Below are 17,582 nucleotides of genomic sequence, written 5' to 3' on the forward strand. Positions count from 1 at the left end.
ATTAAGGTAGAAAAGCACACATTTGCTGTTGTTTGATCTGTAAGAGAGTTTAAACCTATAGGTTTCTGAAACGTTACCAGCTTAAACTGTAAATGTTAAAGTATCGTACTGCATGTGTGACTAACATTTCACATAATCTTTTATCTCTCGTGTCCAACACAAAAGATTAGTGCTGGCACTAGGCGAAATGCCTCTTCGGCAGTGACTTTGAGAGTAAGATAGGTCTCAAATGCTTGAATGTTTTTGACTTGGGCCCGGCGTGGCCAAGCGTGTTAAGGCGTGCGACTTGTAATCTGAGGGACGCGGCTTCGAATTCCCGTCGCGCCAAACATGCTCGCCCTCCCAGCCGTGGGGGCGTTATAATGTGACGGACAATCCTACTATTCATTGGTAAAAGAGTAGCCCAAGAGTTAGCGGTGGGTGGTGATGATTAGCTGCCTTCCCTCTAGTCTTACACTGCTAAATTAGGGACGGCTAGCACAGATAGCCCTCGAGTAGCTTTGTGCGAAATTTAAACGCAAACAAACAAATTTTTGACTTGTGATTCTGACTTTTATAGGGAAAAAGTCAGAGAAATGTGAGGAAGAAACATTTATAGTTTGTTTTTTATCAAAATTTTAGGCTTACTGATGTCTTATAAATGTAACAGTGCATTTGATAAAAAAGGCGCGTTTCTGTAATAATTTTAAGAGGAAATAAATATTCAACGGAAAGTTTTGTTTTCTTTTCTTATATGTCCTTTTGTGTGTCATTTTTTATTGTTCAAACTTATGAGTAAATATTTGCAAAAGCAGAGAATAATTTACAAGAAGGAAAGCCGGTAATATAAGTTATATAATATTTTTGTAACGGAACATTCTAAAAATTAGATGTACGTTTCATTATTTTTCTAATAAACAAAGAACCTCTAAAAATAGCACACTTAAAAATATCCGAAGTAAAGAAACAAAAATAAATAATTTATTGAATTCTGTAAGTTTCTCAAGAGTTATAAAAACTCTCATCTTTAAAAATGTATAAAAAATTAAGTAAAAATAAGTGTGATTGCCAATGTTTTTGTTTTACATTTCTCTTAATTAATACTTTACCGATTCTTAATAAGAGATGTGTAAATGAAACATTCAGACATTTTTTAGAGTTACCCATGGATTATCAGTAATTGTGAAATAGAGTTTTTAATGGATAGCTTTCAACTGTTTCATGTGATGACGTTTTTAATTTATCCATTTGAAGCTGTATTTCAAAAGTGTTTTAGATCTATCTTTTGTCTTTCTAAACCATTACCTACAATGACATCCTCTCAGTATTTCAATTTTTCAATTAGATTGGATCTGTTGAGTCAAATATACACATGAACTATTCTTTGTATACTTTCAAGATACTTAATGCAATTTCGGTTTCCATTATCTTTACTTATCAACGTGAGGCTATATTTATATGGGTTTCGAAGAATACGTAGCACTAATGCTCTTAATTTATTTTTTCCAAATTATTTAATAGACAAGGTAAGGTAATGTAATTCTCTCTTTAGTAACATATATTTTAAGTTTCGACAAGAAGGAAACATAAAACCCTGTCCATCATTCAACTCAGCGCTCGTCACTGAGTTCGATAAGATTCGAGATCTACCACTCTTTCATCAACAACCCCGAACAAGGGCAAATCGAATGCCAAGAAAGGTCTCTTGAAGTGGTGGTCTGTAAGTTGTGTATACCGTTCGCGTTATCCAAGGTTACTGATAAAGAGTGTAATTAATGAAATCGGTCTAACTCAGTGACAAACGATGAATTAAACGATAGACTAAAAATAAATTACCTTATATAGATCATTTGATGAATAATCCAGAAAAATAAATTAGTGATATTAATACTTTCTAATCCACAAAAATCTATGTAAATATAATTTCATTGTGGTGACTAAAATATCACACAAACACCATACAGTTACAGTTTGTAAATTTTCGCTGTAGGTGGCATAGTACTGCTTTTTTTTATTTGTTCTTGCCTAGGATTACTGAGGAAGGGTAGAATTTCCCGAAACCTTTGAAACTCATTGACAAGTGATGATCTGAATAACAGTCAGGGGCTTTATATTTCACTTTTTTTTTCCTGAAATTTATATCTATTGTGTTGAAAGAAGTAATTAATTTTAATGTAGCAATTTTAGTTAGGCCTAAGTTAGGAGTTAATACTTCTCTAACTTAAGAACTTTACTCCAGGTACAAACTTGTCGTATAAAAATAGTAATATATTTAAAGTAACGAACAGTCACCCTAAAAGTTTATAAAAAGTAACACTAAAATATTAAGTTTTTGGTAAGGGTCCTGTGCAGTGAGTATGTCTTTAAACGAGCTAAATTTCAAGAAAGGCTTTAATATAGAGCTCTAGCTTTAGGCACTTTACGGGTACAATGTTAGTTCACACTGTTGTTTCTGACAAAACTCTGACCTGTAACATTCTGTGTTTTTCTTCGTTAGTATTTCATTAAACACAAACTACACAATGAACTATATGTGCTGTGGTAACAATTAGTATTAAAACCAATATTTTGGCGATATAAGCCTTCAGAATTACCGCTGATAGACTGGGGACATTTCTGAGTGTTCGTATTTTTCTATTTCGACTTGGTTGTGATACATATTACATTAATTTCTTATCCATTATTTCTGCCACCTGGGTTACCTGGAAATAAGTGTTTTTGCTATAACAATAGAGAATATACGTTTTTTTCTCCCCCAGTACAACGGCCTGGGATGGTAAGCTGGTTAAGGCACTCGACTCGTAATCTAAGGGTCGTGGGTTCGAATTCTCATCACATCAAATATGTTCGCACTTTCAACTGTGGGGAATGTTATGTTGTGATGATTAATGGTGAAAGAGTAGCCCAAGAGTTGGCGGTGGGTGGTGATGATTAACTGCTTTACCTTTCAGTCTTATACTGCTAAATTAGGGACGGCTAGAGCAAATAGCCATTTTGCAGCTTTTCGCGAAATTCAAGCGAAACCAATCTGAACTAAAAAAAATTAACTTTTGTTTCACGTAAAACAACATCACCAATGACTTGGCTTGATTAAGATACTATACCAATTACGACCTTTGGTCTACATTCAACAACAACTAAAAAGAAAAACCAGTAAAAACAGGATTGAGTTGTTTGTAGCTTAGTTGTTTTAAGTTCTTATATTTCAGTCTTCTAACTTACGAATTTCTACTTTTTATCACACCAGTTAAATGATTATATCTTTTAAAGCCAAGCTTGTCAATCAAATTACGTAAATGAGAATATAATGAAATATAAAAAACAATAACGGTTGTTTGGGAGGAAAAAAATATTATTTATTCAATGCTGTTGCCCTCCACGTGATTTTCACGTTTCTTTGCATATTCAAATTGCGCGTAACATCAAAAACGAGAAGAAGGGAAAACCATCCTATTTCTTGTAATTAAGAAAGACAGAATAGACTATTATGAATCGAAAGCAAATGTACCTATTGATTAATAGTTTATTGAAATTTGAAAGGTTCAGTAAACCACAATAAATGTACAGGTGGAATATTTGCATTCGTTATAATTATTTGACACCAAAATGGACGTTAATGGGATCATAGAAAGGACTTCAGAAATTTTAGTATTTCATTTGAGTTCTACCAAATGAAGATATAAGAATAATATAAATAAAGCTTGAAACACGGTGATAGTAGTGTATTGTGAAAATAGGCATAAGCAAATGTTAAACTCTGAAAGAAACGCTTGAAGCAAAATGAAGCGTGAGTTAACCTATTAATCATTTCTCTCTAGTTATTATGACGTTAGTGCACTGTTATCATATCTTTGTAGATGTCTAGATAAGAAAGCTACCTCTGTTCTAATGCATGTTTGCATTATGTATTACTCTCTTGCAAATAGTACTCATCCTAGAAAACGCTTAAAAATAATTATTCTTTTAGTTTTATAACTCGGATCACAGCTAATGACAAAATTAAATATTCCTGCAAGGAAAACAAATTTATGGTAAACTTTGTTATCTTTTCTATTTGTGTTTTGCTCATCTACCTGACTCATTCAAGCTCCATTCAGTGTATATATATATATATGTAAGCCAATTTACCTAAAGCTAGAGAATCAAAGTTTAAAACAGTTCCATGGCACGCCATGCCTGAAAAGATGAAACAAAACCGCCACATTTTAACCGAAGTCGTCACAATGGCTTCATTTCAACAAATGAAGTCTGAACAGAGAACGGATGCGAGACTAAATATTCAGGCGTGAAAACACCGCAAGCTGAACAGATCAGAATGCAAAGAATGTTTTTTTTCTAATATAAAATCGGTTTAGCTTTGTCAGCTTTGTGATACGTGTTGCAAAGACAGGAATTTTACTATCAAGTGATAACTACGTATCTTTAGTGAAGGTCGCCATTACGCCCTTGAATGCCAGTAGTCTTTAAAACGCGAGTGTTCGATAAAAACAAAAAAAGAATTCATAATGTGGAATTGGTATTTTCATTATCAGCATAAAACGAACTGAGAAACAGTGAAGAAACACTAATATGACTTATTTGTTCATTACATAAAATAAAATTATGATCTCAAGAGAGAATCTGAAGAATGAGAGACAATTATTTCTCTTTCTGTGTTCCGCTCATTCTTTTTAAACTACAAATGTTTAACGTAAGTTGATGCAAAAAATATACATTAACGAAGAGTTCATTAGTATTACATAATAATAAGATAAAACAGTCTTTAACCTGGAAGTACTGAGAAGAAAAACGAATAAATCTCAAGAACATAAAAAATATATTATTTTATTCTACCGATCAATAATATTAAAAGTATACCATTTTGTTTTAGTGATCAAAAGCATAAAAGTATATTAAATTATTCTACTGATCAAAAGCATAAAAGTATGTTACTTTATTCCACTGATCGAGAACATAAAAGTATGTTACTTTATTCTACTGATCAAGAATATAAACGTATGTTACTTTATTCCACTGATCGAGAACACAAAAGTATGTTACTTTATTTCACTGATCGAGAAAATAAAAGTATGTTACTTTATTCCACTGATCGAGAACATAAAAGTATGTTACTTTATTCTACTGATCAAGAACATAAAAGTATGTTACTTTATTCCACTGATTGAGAACATAAAAGTATGTTACTTTATTCCACTGATCGAGAACATAAAAGTATGTTACTTTATTCCACTGATCGAGAACATAAAAGTATGTTACTTTATTCTACTGATCAAGAACATAAAAGTATGTTCTACTTTATTACACTGATCAAGAATACGACTTAAAGTTTGCACAATTTAGGTTGTTGATAGCATATTTTATTGTAGAATTTGGTGCATTAGACGGTTTGTCTATTCGAAAATGGAAATACGTTCTGTGAAATCATCTAACTAGTTTTCACATCTCAACAAAATTAGCATGACCACAGTCAGCAACCCGTTACTTTGTATACTGGATGTTACACATGTTATTCTACTTTTTAAACATATTACACATCGAAAAAATTCTTATGTAATGAATCACGAAGCATCGTGCCATGTTTGTTTAATTGGTGAAAGACTTAACTTTAAACGTGTGGAAAGATGATCAAAGGATCGTGATTTGCTTTATATGTTGTAATATGAAGCACATTAGCTTAGCTTGTACGACATTCAGCTGAGAGTTTATAGTTTACAGTATGTTTTCTGTTTACATTCTTGTCTTTATACTCTGTCTAAGCTTGTTGAGCTTTTTAACAGCTATTAATTTGACTTATAAAACTAAGATATATATTTTTTTATCTCTGTAGCTGTCTCATTGAGATAACATTGGGAACTTTGATCTTTTGTTTGCTCATGATATTTTTTTCACTCGGTTGAGCAAACGAATGTGTGCGAAGAGATCAGAATCCCATTGGATCATCATATATTGCATCGTGATCAGTTTCATAGTAAACACGTTTTGTTTACTTTTATGTTGTAAAAATCATTTCCATTGTATGACTGATTAATATATTAAATACGGTGAATGTTTTATTAGTATGACATATCTATTTGTGGTATTTGCAACACGAGGCTCGAACTAGATGACTAATAAAAGCACTAATAAAAAGGCTTATTATTTGTTTTAAGAAATAAATAAAATCTAGACTCCTACATTATAAGATGAAGGGGTATAGTGGAATTTACTGGTTTTGGGATGTGTGAAAAAAAGTCAAGCTATTTTTTATGTGTAAAATCCATGGCATCCAAGATAGGGATTTTGGATTCTGAACAAAGATTTTTAGAAGTCAGGTAAGTCATGGCAACGAATTGTGTATATACACACACACACACACACACACACACACACACACACACACACATATATATATGAAATATATTGAGCATTTTGACTTTCTAGTTACTGCTGAAAAGATACTTGAAACAATTGTCAGGAAAAAAGAAATGTTTTGTTGTTTGTTTTTTGAAATTTCGCGCAAATTTCACGCGGGCTATCTGCGCTAGCCGTCCCTAATTTAGCACTATAAGTCGCGAGAGAAGACAGTTAGTCATCAACACACATCGCCAACTCTCGAGCTACGCTTTTACCAACGAACAGTTAGATTGATCGATACATTATAATGCCCCTACGGCTGAAAGGGCGAGTATGCTTTGTGTGACGGGGACTCGAATCTGCGAGCTTCAGATTAAGAATCAAGCGCCCTAACCACATGGCCAAGAAGAAATGTGATTGCCATTTTATACACTCACATCAGTATTAATGTGCTTGCGGATTTTGTTTTTAATATTGTTACAGAAACGGTAACAAGGTACGTTGTCTTATATTGAATATCTAACGAAGACAAAGTTTCATCTTACTAGTATCGAAAGAGTTAAGTTATACTTTATCCTTATTATGTCCGCTATAAACTAATTGTTTAATTTAAACTTCGTTTGAGTTTTATTACTTTCACAGTAGCGTTTGATCAGTTAAAGGTAAAATATCATTCTAAACATTACTCTCGTTAACAGTGCACAAAATAGGTATATGAACATGTGTCTCCCAGTAGGGCAGTGAAATGCCTATGGACTGGCGACGCTAGAAATCGGGTTTCGATATTCGTAATGGGCAGAGCACAGATAGCCTATTGTGCTTAACTTCAAACAAATCCAGACACATCATAAATCAAGATCTTCATATATCTAATCGTTCTGAAATACACAACAGCACAAATGTTTTTCGTCTGATCGTATTGTAGTTTTAATTACCCAACATTTAGTATTCAACTTTTAACTATAAGAGAAAATAGTTGAGAGTTTTCTTGGCACTGCCTTCTTTGAAGTGTTATTTTGAAAGTTATGAAATCAAAATATTGATATTCGTATTTCCAATATTAATACAGTTTCACTATCTAAGAAAGGCATTACCAAGACTATATATTTGAAATATATTCTGACCTGACCTCAATGATACAGATAATTATTGGAATGAAAAACAAGGTTTATAGGAAATTGTCTGAGAATTGTGTATATATATATACATGCAATCCTTGTTCCCACGCACACACAAGAAATGCATTTATTAGCATCGTCGTATTAGAAAGACATATATATATATATATACAGACTCAAATAAGGTCAAAGTTAAGTTTATGTGGAGTTCAAAATTCTATCACCAGTTCTTAAATCAGTTAAGACCTGCGATATGTTCTGTACGAGGCTTTGAACTTTGATAAATGATTTCATGTTGTAAGATATATTCACTTTTCTCTAGAGCTCTTAATTGTGATAAAGTCGGTAGAGCTCGACTAAAGTCTATATTAAATTCTGTATTAAGTTCTTTGATCTTTAACTAAGTTTTCAAGTTCAAGTTATTTTGAATCTTCTTTGTTGGAATAAATTTGTTACTATGATCAGCTGTTACAAATTACTGGCCATGACCTATAACCTTTCACAACATGTACGGCAGAATCTTCAATCAACCAATTTAATAGCATCTTCTGTCTAGAAAGTGCTTTGTTCAATACACACATGCAATTATAGCTATACATAAGAGTTAACTAGACTATGTGGGATATGAATTATGCTATCTGCCTACTGATGGAGAGTCCGTTGAACATTCGTTGGTAGTAACTGTAACAAAACATGTAGAGACTCAGATAATGGTGACTTAATATAAATAACTTTTATTTTTATCGAAAGAAGTTTCTTGTGTGTTATCTCTAACTAGAATATGACCACATGTTTTCATTATCTTAGACCTGACCTCCCAAAATTTCAAGTTACATTTTAAAGAAACTAATTATTTATATAAAAACCGCAAATGAAAAAAAAATGCTTAGTATAATGTCAAAATAGCGGGAATTAAAATTTGAGGATTAAAATCTGTTTTTAAATTACTCCAAATTCCCATGTAACTAAAGTTTCTAAGACAGTAATGGAGTTGTAAAGCTCCTATGGTTTAGTGTGAAGCAATATATGTATTTACACATGCCAAAAGTCAAAACTAACCTTTATTACTTCATGGATTCTCAATGATAACTTTCGTAGTTTCTGTTAATCGAAGTATATTATCTGTCACAACCAGCACACGAAATTTTAATGTATTTACTACTATGTACGTACATCGTTTGTTTACAAGGTTTTTAACATCTTGTATTTTGACCTATTTTTTTCCCTTCTTCTTCTTACTTATCAAACTCCTGAAACTACATGATTTGTTAACGATTAGCTCAGCTCTACTAAAGTTTTTAAACAAACCATTAGTCGCTTTGCCCCACCAGACACACGATGACCTCATGTAACATCTGACGACAATGTTTGTAAATATTTAGGTTTAGATACTTAGAATGTTAAGCATGGGTAATTAAGAAATATAATTTTCCTTTCGTGTCATTGTTCTGAAGTAGTTATTTAAATCACAGACTCTAAATATGTTAATTATTGGATAAATATTTCTTCTTGTTACGTATCGAAGTCAGTTGTCTTTATAAAATATTTCATTTTACATTTGAATAAAATATAATAAAGAAAGTAATTAAATGTAACGTGTATTTGGCTGTCCTGACATTTGAGCATCCAGTTTTCAAATTATCTTCCTTTACGGTATAATCCGATAAAAACGGATTTATTAGATTATTTTTAAGCTTTAATCCTTCTTTAGCAATCGAGATCACGATAGACATATCGATTTGCAACTAAATGAACAGTTAGCAAAATAATAATAGAGAGTAAAAATCTCGAGTTATTAAGAAGGTTAACGAGATCACTTCGAGTATATGTGTGTGTATGTATATATATATATGTTTGTGGATAAAACGAGATTTATAACGATAAAGGTTTGTCTTACGCTTACTGAATAACGACAATAACTGTTAATTTATCACCCATTTAAGACAAACGTAACCCTTGCCTCGCCTCTTGGGTAAGGGGTAAACTTTAGGCCCTATATGCTAAAAATCGGGTTTCAATGCTTGTGATGGGCGCAGCGTAGATACCCTATTGTGTAGCTTTGCGCTTAGTAATATAAAACAAAATGAACGTATAACTGAATGATTTTTTGTTTTTATACATTTAATATTTGAAATATTGAGTTTGGAATAAAAATGTTTATATGCATCTATTTATAACATATTCTTGTTATGGATATGTTTCATTTGTAATTAGGAGTTTTTAGTTATCACTGAATTATGCTAAATTAGTACATTACCTTTCCTCGGTATAATACTTCGCACTGTGTCCCCACGCCTGTCGGCATTAGGATCCTGCCCAGACTGGTATCGAGCATATAGCTCCAGCATATATTCAGGAGGAGATGGATATGAGTGGGTACTGGCAGACATCTTCTTGTACTCAGAGCTCAAAGGAGTTTCGACATCCAGGAGAGACCTCAAGGCATCCTGCAAGATCATGTCTCTTATTTTTTTACCTTCTTGAGATACCACACTTTTAGTAGGTACAATCAAGCCCACAAACAATAAGAAGGCTAGAGTGAACAATGTAAAAGTCGCCTTTGTTTGACTAGTACGCGCACAAAGTAAGTTAAGGTTTACCATGGTTTGTTTTTTTCTGGCCTGGCTTCACTTAAAATTATTATGTAACCAGTAATTATTTATTCCTTTCACCGAATTTTGTCGCACAAAACAGTCTTATATCTTTCTCAAATATCAACCCGTACAAGCTGACAAGGTAAACACAAGCAAATAACTAGACTTGTTGCTAAGCATGTTCAGGTGAGCATCTAAAATAAAGAGAAATCCCATAGATAGCCAATCAACCAAGTCCGTTGATGTAACAATATAGTACTAGGATGTTTCCGAGCAACAGCAAGGAGTAACTACTGGTTACTCACTACAGAGACAACAATGGGGCACGCACTGCATCACAACTGTGATCGCTGGTTGTTATGAATGAACGTTAACCACACGGAGCACGAGATAGAAAACCGCCCAACCACTGACGAACGCTACTTGTAAAATGGCCCATCCCTTATGAGTGTCCTGTACTAGATAGTTTTAGAAGATACACTGACGGTCCCTTCTTAGAAGCCCCCCCTATCTGTTACAAACATAACTCAGTTTTCTTTCCTTATTTTTTGTTGTTACTGTATCTTAACTACATTCGTATAATATCATTCAACAGCTTTTAACCTTCCATTTGTCTAAATCCAACAGCTTTAGGAACGATAAATGCAGCATTTAAAAATATATATATATATTCTTTGTTGTTCTCTAATTGCTAGCTTTAGCCCTCCACTGGCTTAGCGGCAAGTCTGAAGGCACATAATGCTAAAAACCGTGCTTCCATACACGTGGTGAGTAAAGCAGAAATAGCCCAACTGTAGCTTTATGCTTAGCATCAATCAAGCAAACAAAATTGACAACATTGAAGTGAAAAATAAGTCTGACCAACGTTCTTCTAACTTTAGAGATACACTTAAAGTGCGTCTTTAATGGGATAGTAATAATGTTTCCAAGGAAAAAAAATTCTTTGCCAGAAACTATTGAATGCTTATTATGAAAAAAAACTGTTGAAGGTTTTATAAATTTATACAAACAAAATGTATTTGCTTATATATAAAATATAGAAAAACTTCAAATGTGTAAATGAAGAATAAACTTTTAGGAGCGAAGATAAAACTGATTAACGTTTAGTTCAGGACGTATCTTGTGAATCAAGAAACTATCCCACATGCGTAGCATTTCTTTGTCATACGCACTCCCAAAATGTCGAAGTGTTAGAAGACACATCTCTGTAGGCCCGGCATGGCCAGGTGGGTTAAAGCGTTCGACTCGTAATCTGATTGTACCGGGTTCGAATCCCGGTCGCATCCAAACATTCTTGCCCTTTCAGCTGTGGGGGCGTTATAAGGGGACGGTCAATTCCACTATTCGTTGGTAAAAAAGTAGCCCAAGAGTTTGCGGTGAGTGGTGATGCCTAGCTGCCTTCCCTCTAGTCTCACATCGCTAAATTAGGGACGGCTAGCGCAGACAGCCCTCAAGTAGCTTTGAGCGAAATTCAAAACAAACAAACAGACATTTGTGTCGCAGTCCTTGGGAGAATGCTGTAACAAAGAAATGATACACAAGAACAAATGTTTGTAGGTTCACAAAATATGTCTTGCTTTAATGTTAATCAAACAGTTTCATCTTTGCCCCTAAAACTTTGAACTCAGTCCCTGTCTTATGATGGTTTTCAGTAAAAATCGAAAACAAGATGAAACATTTTGAACGATTTCATAATTTTAGCTCAAATAATTTCAAATGTTGCTTGATACGCTAATTAAAAAAAATTCTGCTGCGTTATACGCACAAACACAGAAGAAAAACTATAAAAATTAATGCGTATTAAAAGTGATCCTTGAAACAAAACATATTAGTAAAACTTAGTGTCATAACTTGACCTCTCGAATGTATTATTCTTGATGGTATGCCTAATGTAATGTTTGGTTCTTATATACATAACTTATTTATCTGTATAATACAAATATTATAGACTATTAAATTCGGAGCTGATTTTAAAGTTCTTTACTGTTTAAAGCATAATAACAAAAGTTATAAAATATTACAGGATAGGTAATCTCTGTACGTCTGACCAACGTTTTCAATTTTAAATATAAATATAAATCGCACCTATAACAGGACCTCCCCAGTGGTACAACGGTATGTCTGAGGTTTCAGTACCCGTGATGGGCAGAACACAAATATCCCCTTGGGTAGTCTTGTACTTAATTCCAAACAAACAGGCCTGGCGTGGCCAGGTGGTTAAGACACTCGTCTCGTAATCACACCAAACATACTTGCCCTTTCAGCAGTGAAGGCGTTATAATGTACAGAAAATCCCACTATTTGTTGGTAAAAGAGTAGCCTAAGAGTTGGCGGTAGGTGGTGATGATTAGCTGCCTTCTCTCTAGTCTTATACTGCAAAACTTAGGACGCGAAATTCAAAACAAACCAAATCCAAAAAAACAAACAAAACCTTTAAGAGGATAAACCACAATGTTCCTGTGAAAAAATGAATTCCTCGTTAGAAAAAAATTTAAAAACCCTAAAACACTGTACAGGGTTTTACAAATTTACGATACATAAGACTTGTTCTTTCATAATAACAATATTGATAAAAGTTCTATATCTTTAGATACAGTATCTCAAAGCGTTATCGCTTGCGCAAGAAATCGAATATCAACCAACACGTCAAGTGTATGTTTTCATTTCTCGATCTTAACATTTTTAACGCTGTTGTAGATCGTAATAATTCCAAAACAAGTATTCAAAAAAAGTTTAAATTCGAATTGTTGTTTAACTATGTTTTAGCCATGTTTTCGGAAGGTTTGGTTTGCTTGTTTTGAATTTCGTGCTACTCGAGGGCTATCTGCGCTGTTGCGGAAGTGTATGAGAATGCTTTTATAAATTTAAAAAAATCGAAGAAATCGCTTTAGTTTGTTTGGGAAATTTACACAAAGCTACACTAGGACTAAATGTATGAGTTGTCACTAATTTTTAACTCGTAGTTTAGAGGGATAGCAACCCCTCAACAGCAACCCAGTAACTCTTGAGCTGCTATAATTGAATAAGGTATTTGACAGTCACTATTATAACCTACCCTCCTCCCCAAAGTGCAAGAGTGAATTTTGTGTGAGTGTGTGTGACAAAAAAAAAACACGAACCATGAAAAGGCCGACACGATAACCTCTAGGCCATAACTGACCCATAAAACAAATATTTATTACAGGTTTGAATAAGTTTCAAACTTGTAATTTTCGTATGTCTTGGATACTATAACTTAGTTTGTCAATTGCGACAGTGACACTTATTGTATGGCTTAACTATGGAGGACTATCGCATCCGGCAATCACAATGCTAGGAAATTATCATACATGCATAAACATCTACAATAACAAAACGCATGTGATTAACGTACTGCTAATCAACACTTGATCTTATCCTTGGACTTACAACCATATAGAAACAACGTTCAACTTTCAATTGATGAGTCGATGGAGGTTTAGGTCGTGTGTTTTTGTGCGTCTATGAACACAACATCTAAACACATCTTGAAATAAACGGCTGATAGGATGATCGATGTTACGTCTTGCTAGAGTAAGGTCAAAGGTCAAAGCACTAAAAATCGATTTCAAATTAAAAACGAGAAGTTGGAATTATCTTTACGTTAAATAAGTTATTAATTAAAGAGGTGGTTTATCTTTCAAGCTGGATTAAAGTGTACTTTTAGAACGTTTCAAACCTACTGGCAAATTTTATTTTTTCTTTTGTACCGTTTAAATAATAATAAGAGATGTTATTTTTCGTGATTAACCATTCATTAAGAACGTGTTTTCATTGAACAAAAAGAAAAAGTTATTTCTCAAAGGTTTTGTTTTTTTCTAAACTTGATTGTTACTTCATCATAAAAATATATAAATAAGGTCGTTGAAACTTTGAGCTTCTTGTTACTTAATTCTATAGGATAAATAAAAGAAACTGCTGAAAGTTCCTGTACTTTATTTTTAAATAATGGGCATTGAAAAGGTATAGCCATACTTGAGAGTTCTTACTTTTCTCAAGAAGGTATTTGTTAGGTAAATTCACGTTCTAAAGGTCGTGCCTAAGCTAACAATAGTCACTGGTGTGCCGAAAGCTCTCGCACTGAACACCTGTGGTGTACAATAATGGTCATTAGTGTTACCGGTCCTTCTGCGGCAGGAAGAGAAGAGCTTTGGCCACAACCTAGGCCACGGCAAACTCTCCTAAGACAAACACACGCTTCAACGTGTGGCTGGCTACTCTGTTATCGGTGAATGTTAGATGCATTAGATGCATACCCCTGGGAGAGTATGAGTGTAGTCAAACTTGAGATACACCAAGAACACAGAGTAAATAACCATTTGTCTGTCACTAGCTCAAAAGAAACCCTAATATTAGGGGAGCAGTGGAATGAATGTTTTAATAATTAGTAAAACGAATGTATAAATGCCTCTTATATCTGATCTACACCCATTCTAAATAGCTGGCTTTACTCTGTCTTCCTTTGTAGGAAGTACAATTTGGTTTCGTATACATTATCTTTTTGTGCTGACTGTTGAGTGGACTGAAATTTACAGCAAAAATAAACGACCAGTTGAAAACGATTACGCACCCCAGTATGCGAAGTCCAGGTTAATAACTACTTAGGCAGATGAAACGATTGATAATCATAATGTGTACGTGAAATAATAGTCGTAATATTAGGTTAAAAATTACAACATTATTAATGTCAGCTGAAATGTATACACTGGATGTACATTTATTTATGTGTGTTTGTCTTTATAATGTTAACTCTCTATCCATTCCATCCTTGTTTGTTTAATATTATATTTTGTTCACATGCGCTAGTAAAGATTAGAGAGAACACTTTGAAAGAACGGTTAATGCTTTATTTAAAGAACAGAGAATATAAACATTTAAGTAGGTTCTTACAAAACAAATTACTTTAATGTTATGCGTTTAGAGTTAAACTTTACTCTATAGAAACCTTAATCTCTCTGTCATGAAGAAACATTTAGAAAAACAATAAATGTTCTACTAACTAATGAAGAATATTAAACTGATTTAGCATGAAACCTCCAAAAATTCCTCGAAAAACATATATAATACAACACTTAAATACAACACTTGATCACTGTTATTAAATCGTTAAGTCTTTTAATGTTAATCAAGTTTTATAATTATGTTTAGTTTTATTCACGTGTTTAAGAAATTTATGAACAATAATTTTCCCTGAAGTCTATTAAGCTTCCACAAAGAAAAAGTGCATAAAAGTGTGTTATGAAAATAATTTCTTAGTTCTAAGTAATTAAATTAAAAACAGTCTATTAATAAAGCATAATTAAAACTGGAGTGTTTTGAAACTGTTTGTTTGTTTCTAGAATTTCGCGCAAAGTTACTCGAGGGCTATTTGCGCTAGCCGTCCCGAATGTAGCAGTGTAAGACTAGAGGGAAGGAAAATAGTTAGTCATCACCACCCACCGCCAACTCTTGGGCTACTCTTTTACCAACGAATAGTGGGATTGACCGTCACATTATAACGCCCACACGGCTGAAATGGCGAACATGTTTGGTGCGACATTTTGAAACTCATAATATTAGCTCTTAAATCCTATTCAGGTTAATAAAAAATTGGTTTAAAATTCTGTGCGATGTTCAAAATATTTCGCGCATTTTAAACTGTCGATGCTTTATAAGAGTGACTGTCAATTCCTTGGATGATAAATGATAGAATGCTAATGACTAGTTACCTTTTCCTCTGGTGGGTACTTTAGAATGTGGCCAGAGTGTCTTAGCAATTTTGTTATAAATATAGTGGTTAAGGTACTCGACTCATAATCTGAGGGTCGAGGGTTTAAATCTACGCCACACCAAATATGCTCGTCCTTTCAGCCATGAGGGCGTTATAATGTGACAGTCAATTCAACTATTCGTTGGTAAAAGAGTAGTCCAATAATTGGCGGTGAGTGGTGATGACTAGCTGTCTTCCCTCTAGTCTTACACTGCTAAATTAGGGACGGCTAGCGCAAATAGACTTTGTGCAGCTTTGCGCCAAGTTCAAACCAACCAAACCATTGTTATAAATACGAATATAGATAACATTATAGATCATTCAGTTTACACGTTTTGTAGAAACGGCTCCAAAAATTAATTTTTTATTATGTACTGATTCTAATCTTAAGATGTTTAATTAATAAAACTTTACATTAATTATTCACACTAATACTTTAATACGCAAATTCTGTGCTGATTTCAAATAAACTTGTAATAAATCTTATCCGTGTTAATTCATATGTGTTTATAAAATATACTTTATTTTCGTTTTAGTGTGTTTTATTTCTTTTTGTGAAAAACAAAAAACAAACCAACAGCAACATAAAACAATATATATTTATATATATATATATTTAGTTAGTTAGTTATCACCATTAGATTCCATCTAGGAACATAGGGCCGCAATCGCTTGCGGATTCTTCAACAAGTATTTAAGTGAGTAGGTTGTTAGCCCACTGCACCGAGCCGTCCCTAATTTAGCAGTGTAAGACTAGAGTGAAGGCAGCTAGTCATGACCACCCACCGCCAACTCTTGGGCTACTCTTTTACCAACGAATAGTGGGATTGACCGTCACATTATAATGCCCCAACGGCTGGGAGGGCGATCATGTTTGGCGCGACGCGAACCCGCGACCCTCGGATTACGAGTCGCACGCCTTACGCGCTAGGCCATGCCAGGCCTAATATATATATATATATCAGGAATTTAAAAGTGATAATATAATGTTGGATTTTTAAATTTAGTATTACTAAATTTTGTTACTTATTATCGTCCACTAAGAAGCAAAAACTAATTATCTTTCACTCCAAAATTAATCAAAATTGTCCAAGTCTCGTGTTCAAACTATTCTCTCTCCTTACGCACAGTTATAAATAATTATAGAACAATTAAGAATGAGTAATGCGTATATTTAAACCACAATTAGAACGCATTTATGTAACGCTTAAAAATAATAAATAATATCAACTTCAATAATTGATTATCAATCTTTATAAGGATAATACATTTATTTTTTAAGGTGCGAATTATCCGGTCTTCGTGTTTCACTGAGAACATATTCTCAACTTTGACGTCATTTAACCAAGTTACATTTGTTGCATTTTAGAAAATCTTGATTCTCTCTATAAATATTATAATAATAATACATAAACTTACTTACAACTACACAACAAACCAAGTAGATTCTTAAAATAAGGAAGAGAAAGGACATTCTAGCTATTCTATTGTATTAGTTTTTGAAAGTTACATCACACTAGATGTTCAACGCACTTCTTTCTGACAAAGGCCTAGCATGACAAGGTGGTTAAGGCGCTTAACCTGTCATTTAAGGTTTGCTGGTTCGAATCCCCTCGCACCAAACATTTTCACCCGTGGGATCATTATGCATAACGATCAATTCCACTATGCGTTGTTAAAAGAGTAGACCAAAAGTTGGCGGTGGGTGGTGATGACTAGCTGCCTAACCTTTAGACTTTACTGAATTAAGGATGACAAGCGCAGAAAGCTCTCGTGCAGCTTTGCACGAAA

The 17,582-nt window shown here is 33.6% G+C and overlaps 1 protein-coding gene across 1 annotated transcript in view; it reads right to left on the reverse strand.

Annotated features, from left to right (window-relative positions):
• Positions 1 to 10,456, reverse strand: part of LOC143255834 (bone morphogenetic protein 3-like) — a 46,155-nt gene extending 35,699 nt beyond the window's left edge. The window contains exon 1 of the mRNA XM_076512137.1: positions 9,688 to 10,456. Within this exon, the coding sequence (XP_076368252.1) occupies positions 9,688 to 10,033 (346 nt within the window). The 5' untranslated portion in view covers positions 10,034 to 10,456. The remainder of the gene's footprint in view (positions 1 to 9,687) is intronic.
• Between the last annotated feature and the right edge of the window lie 7,126 nt (positions 10,457 to 17,582).

Source organism: Tachypleus tridentatus, chromosome 7, assembly GCF_004210375.1.
Source record: "Tachypleus tridentatus isolate NWPU-2018 chromosome 7, ASM421037v1, whole genome shotgun sequence".
In the NCBI taxonomy this organism is placed as follows: Eukaryota; Metazoa; Arthropoda; class Merostomata; order Xiphosura; family Limulidae; genus Tachypleus; species Tachypleus tridentatus.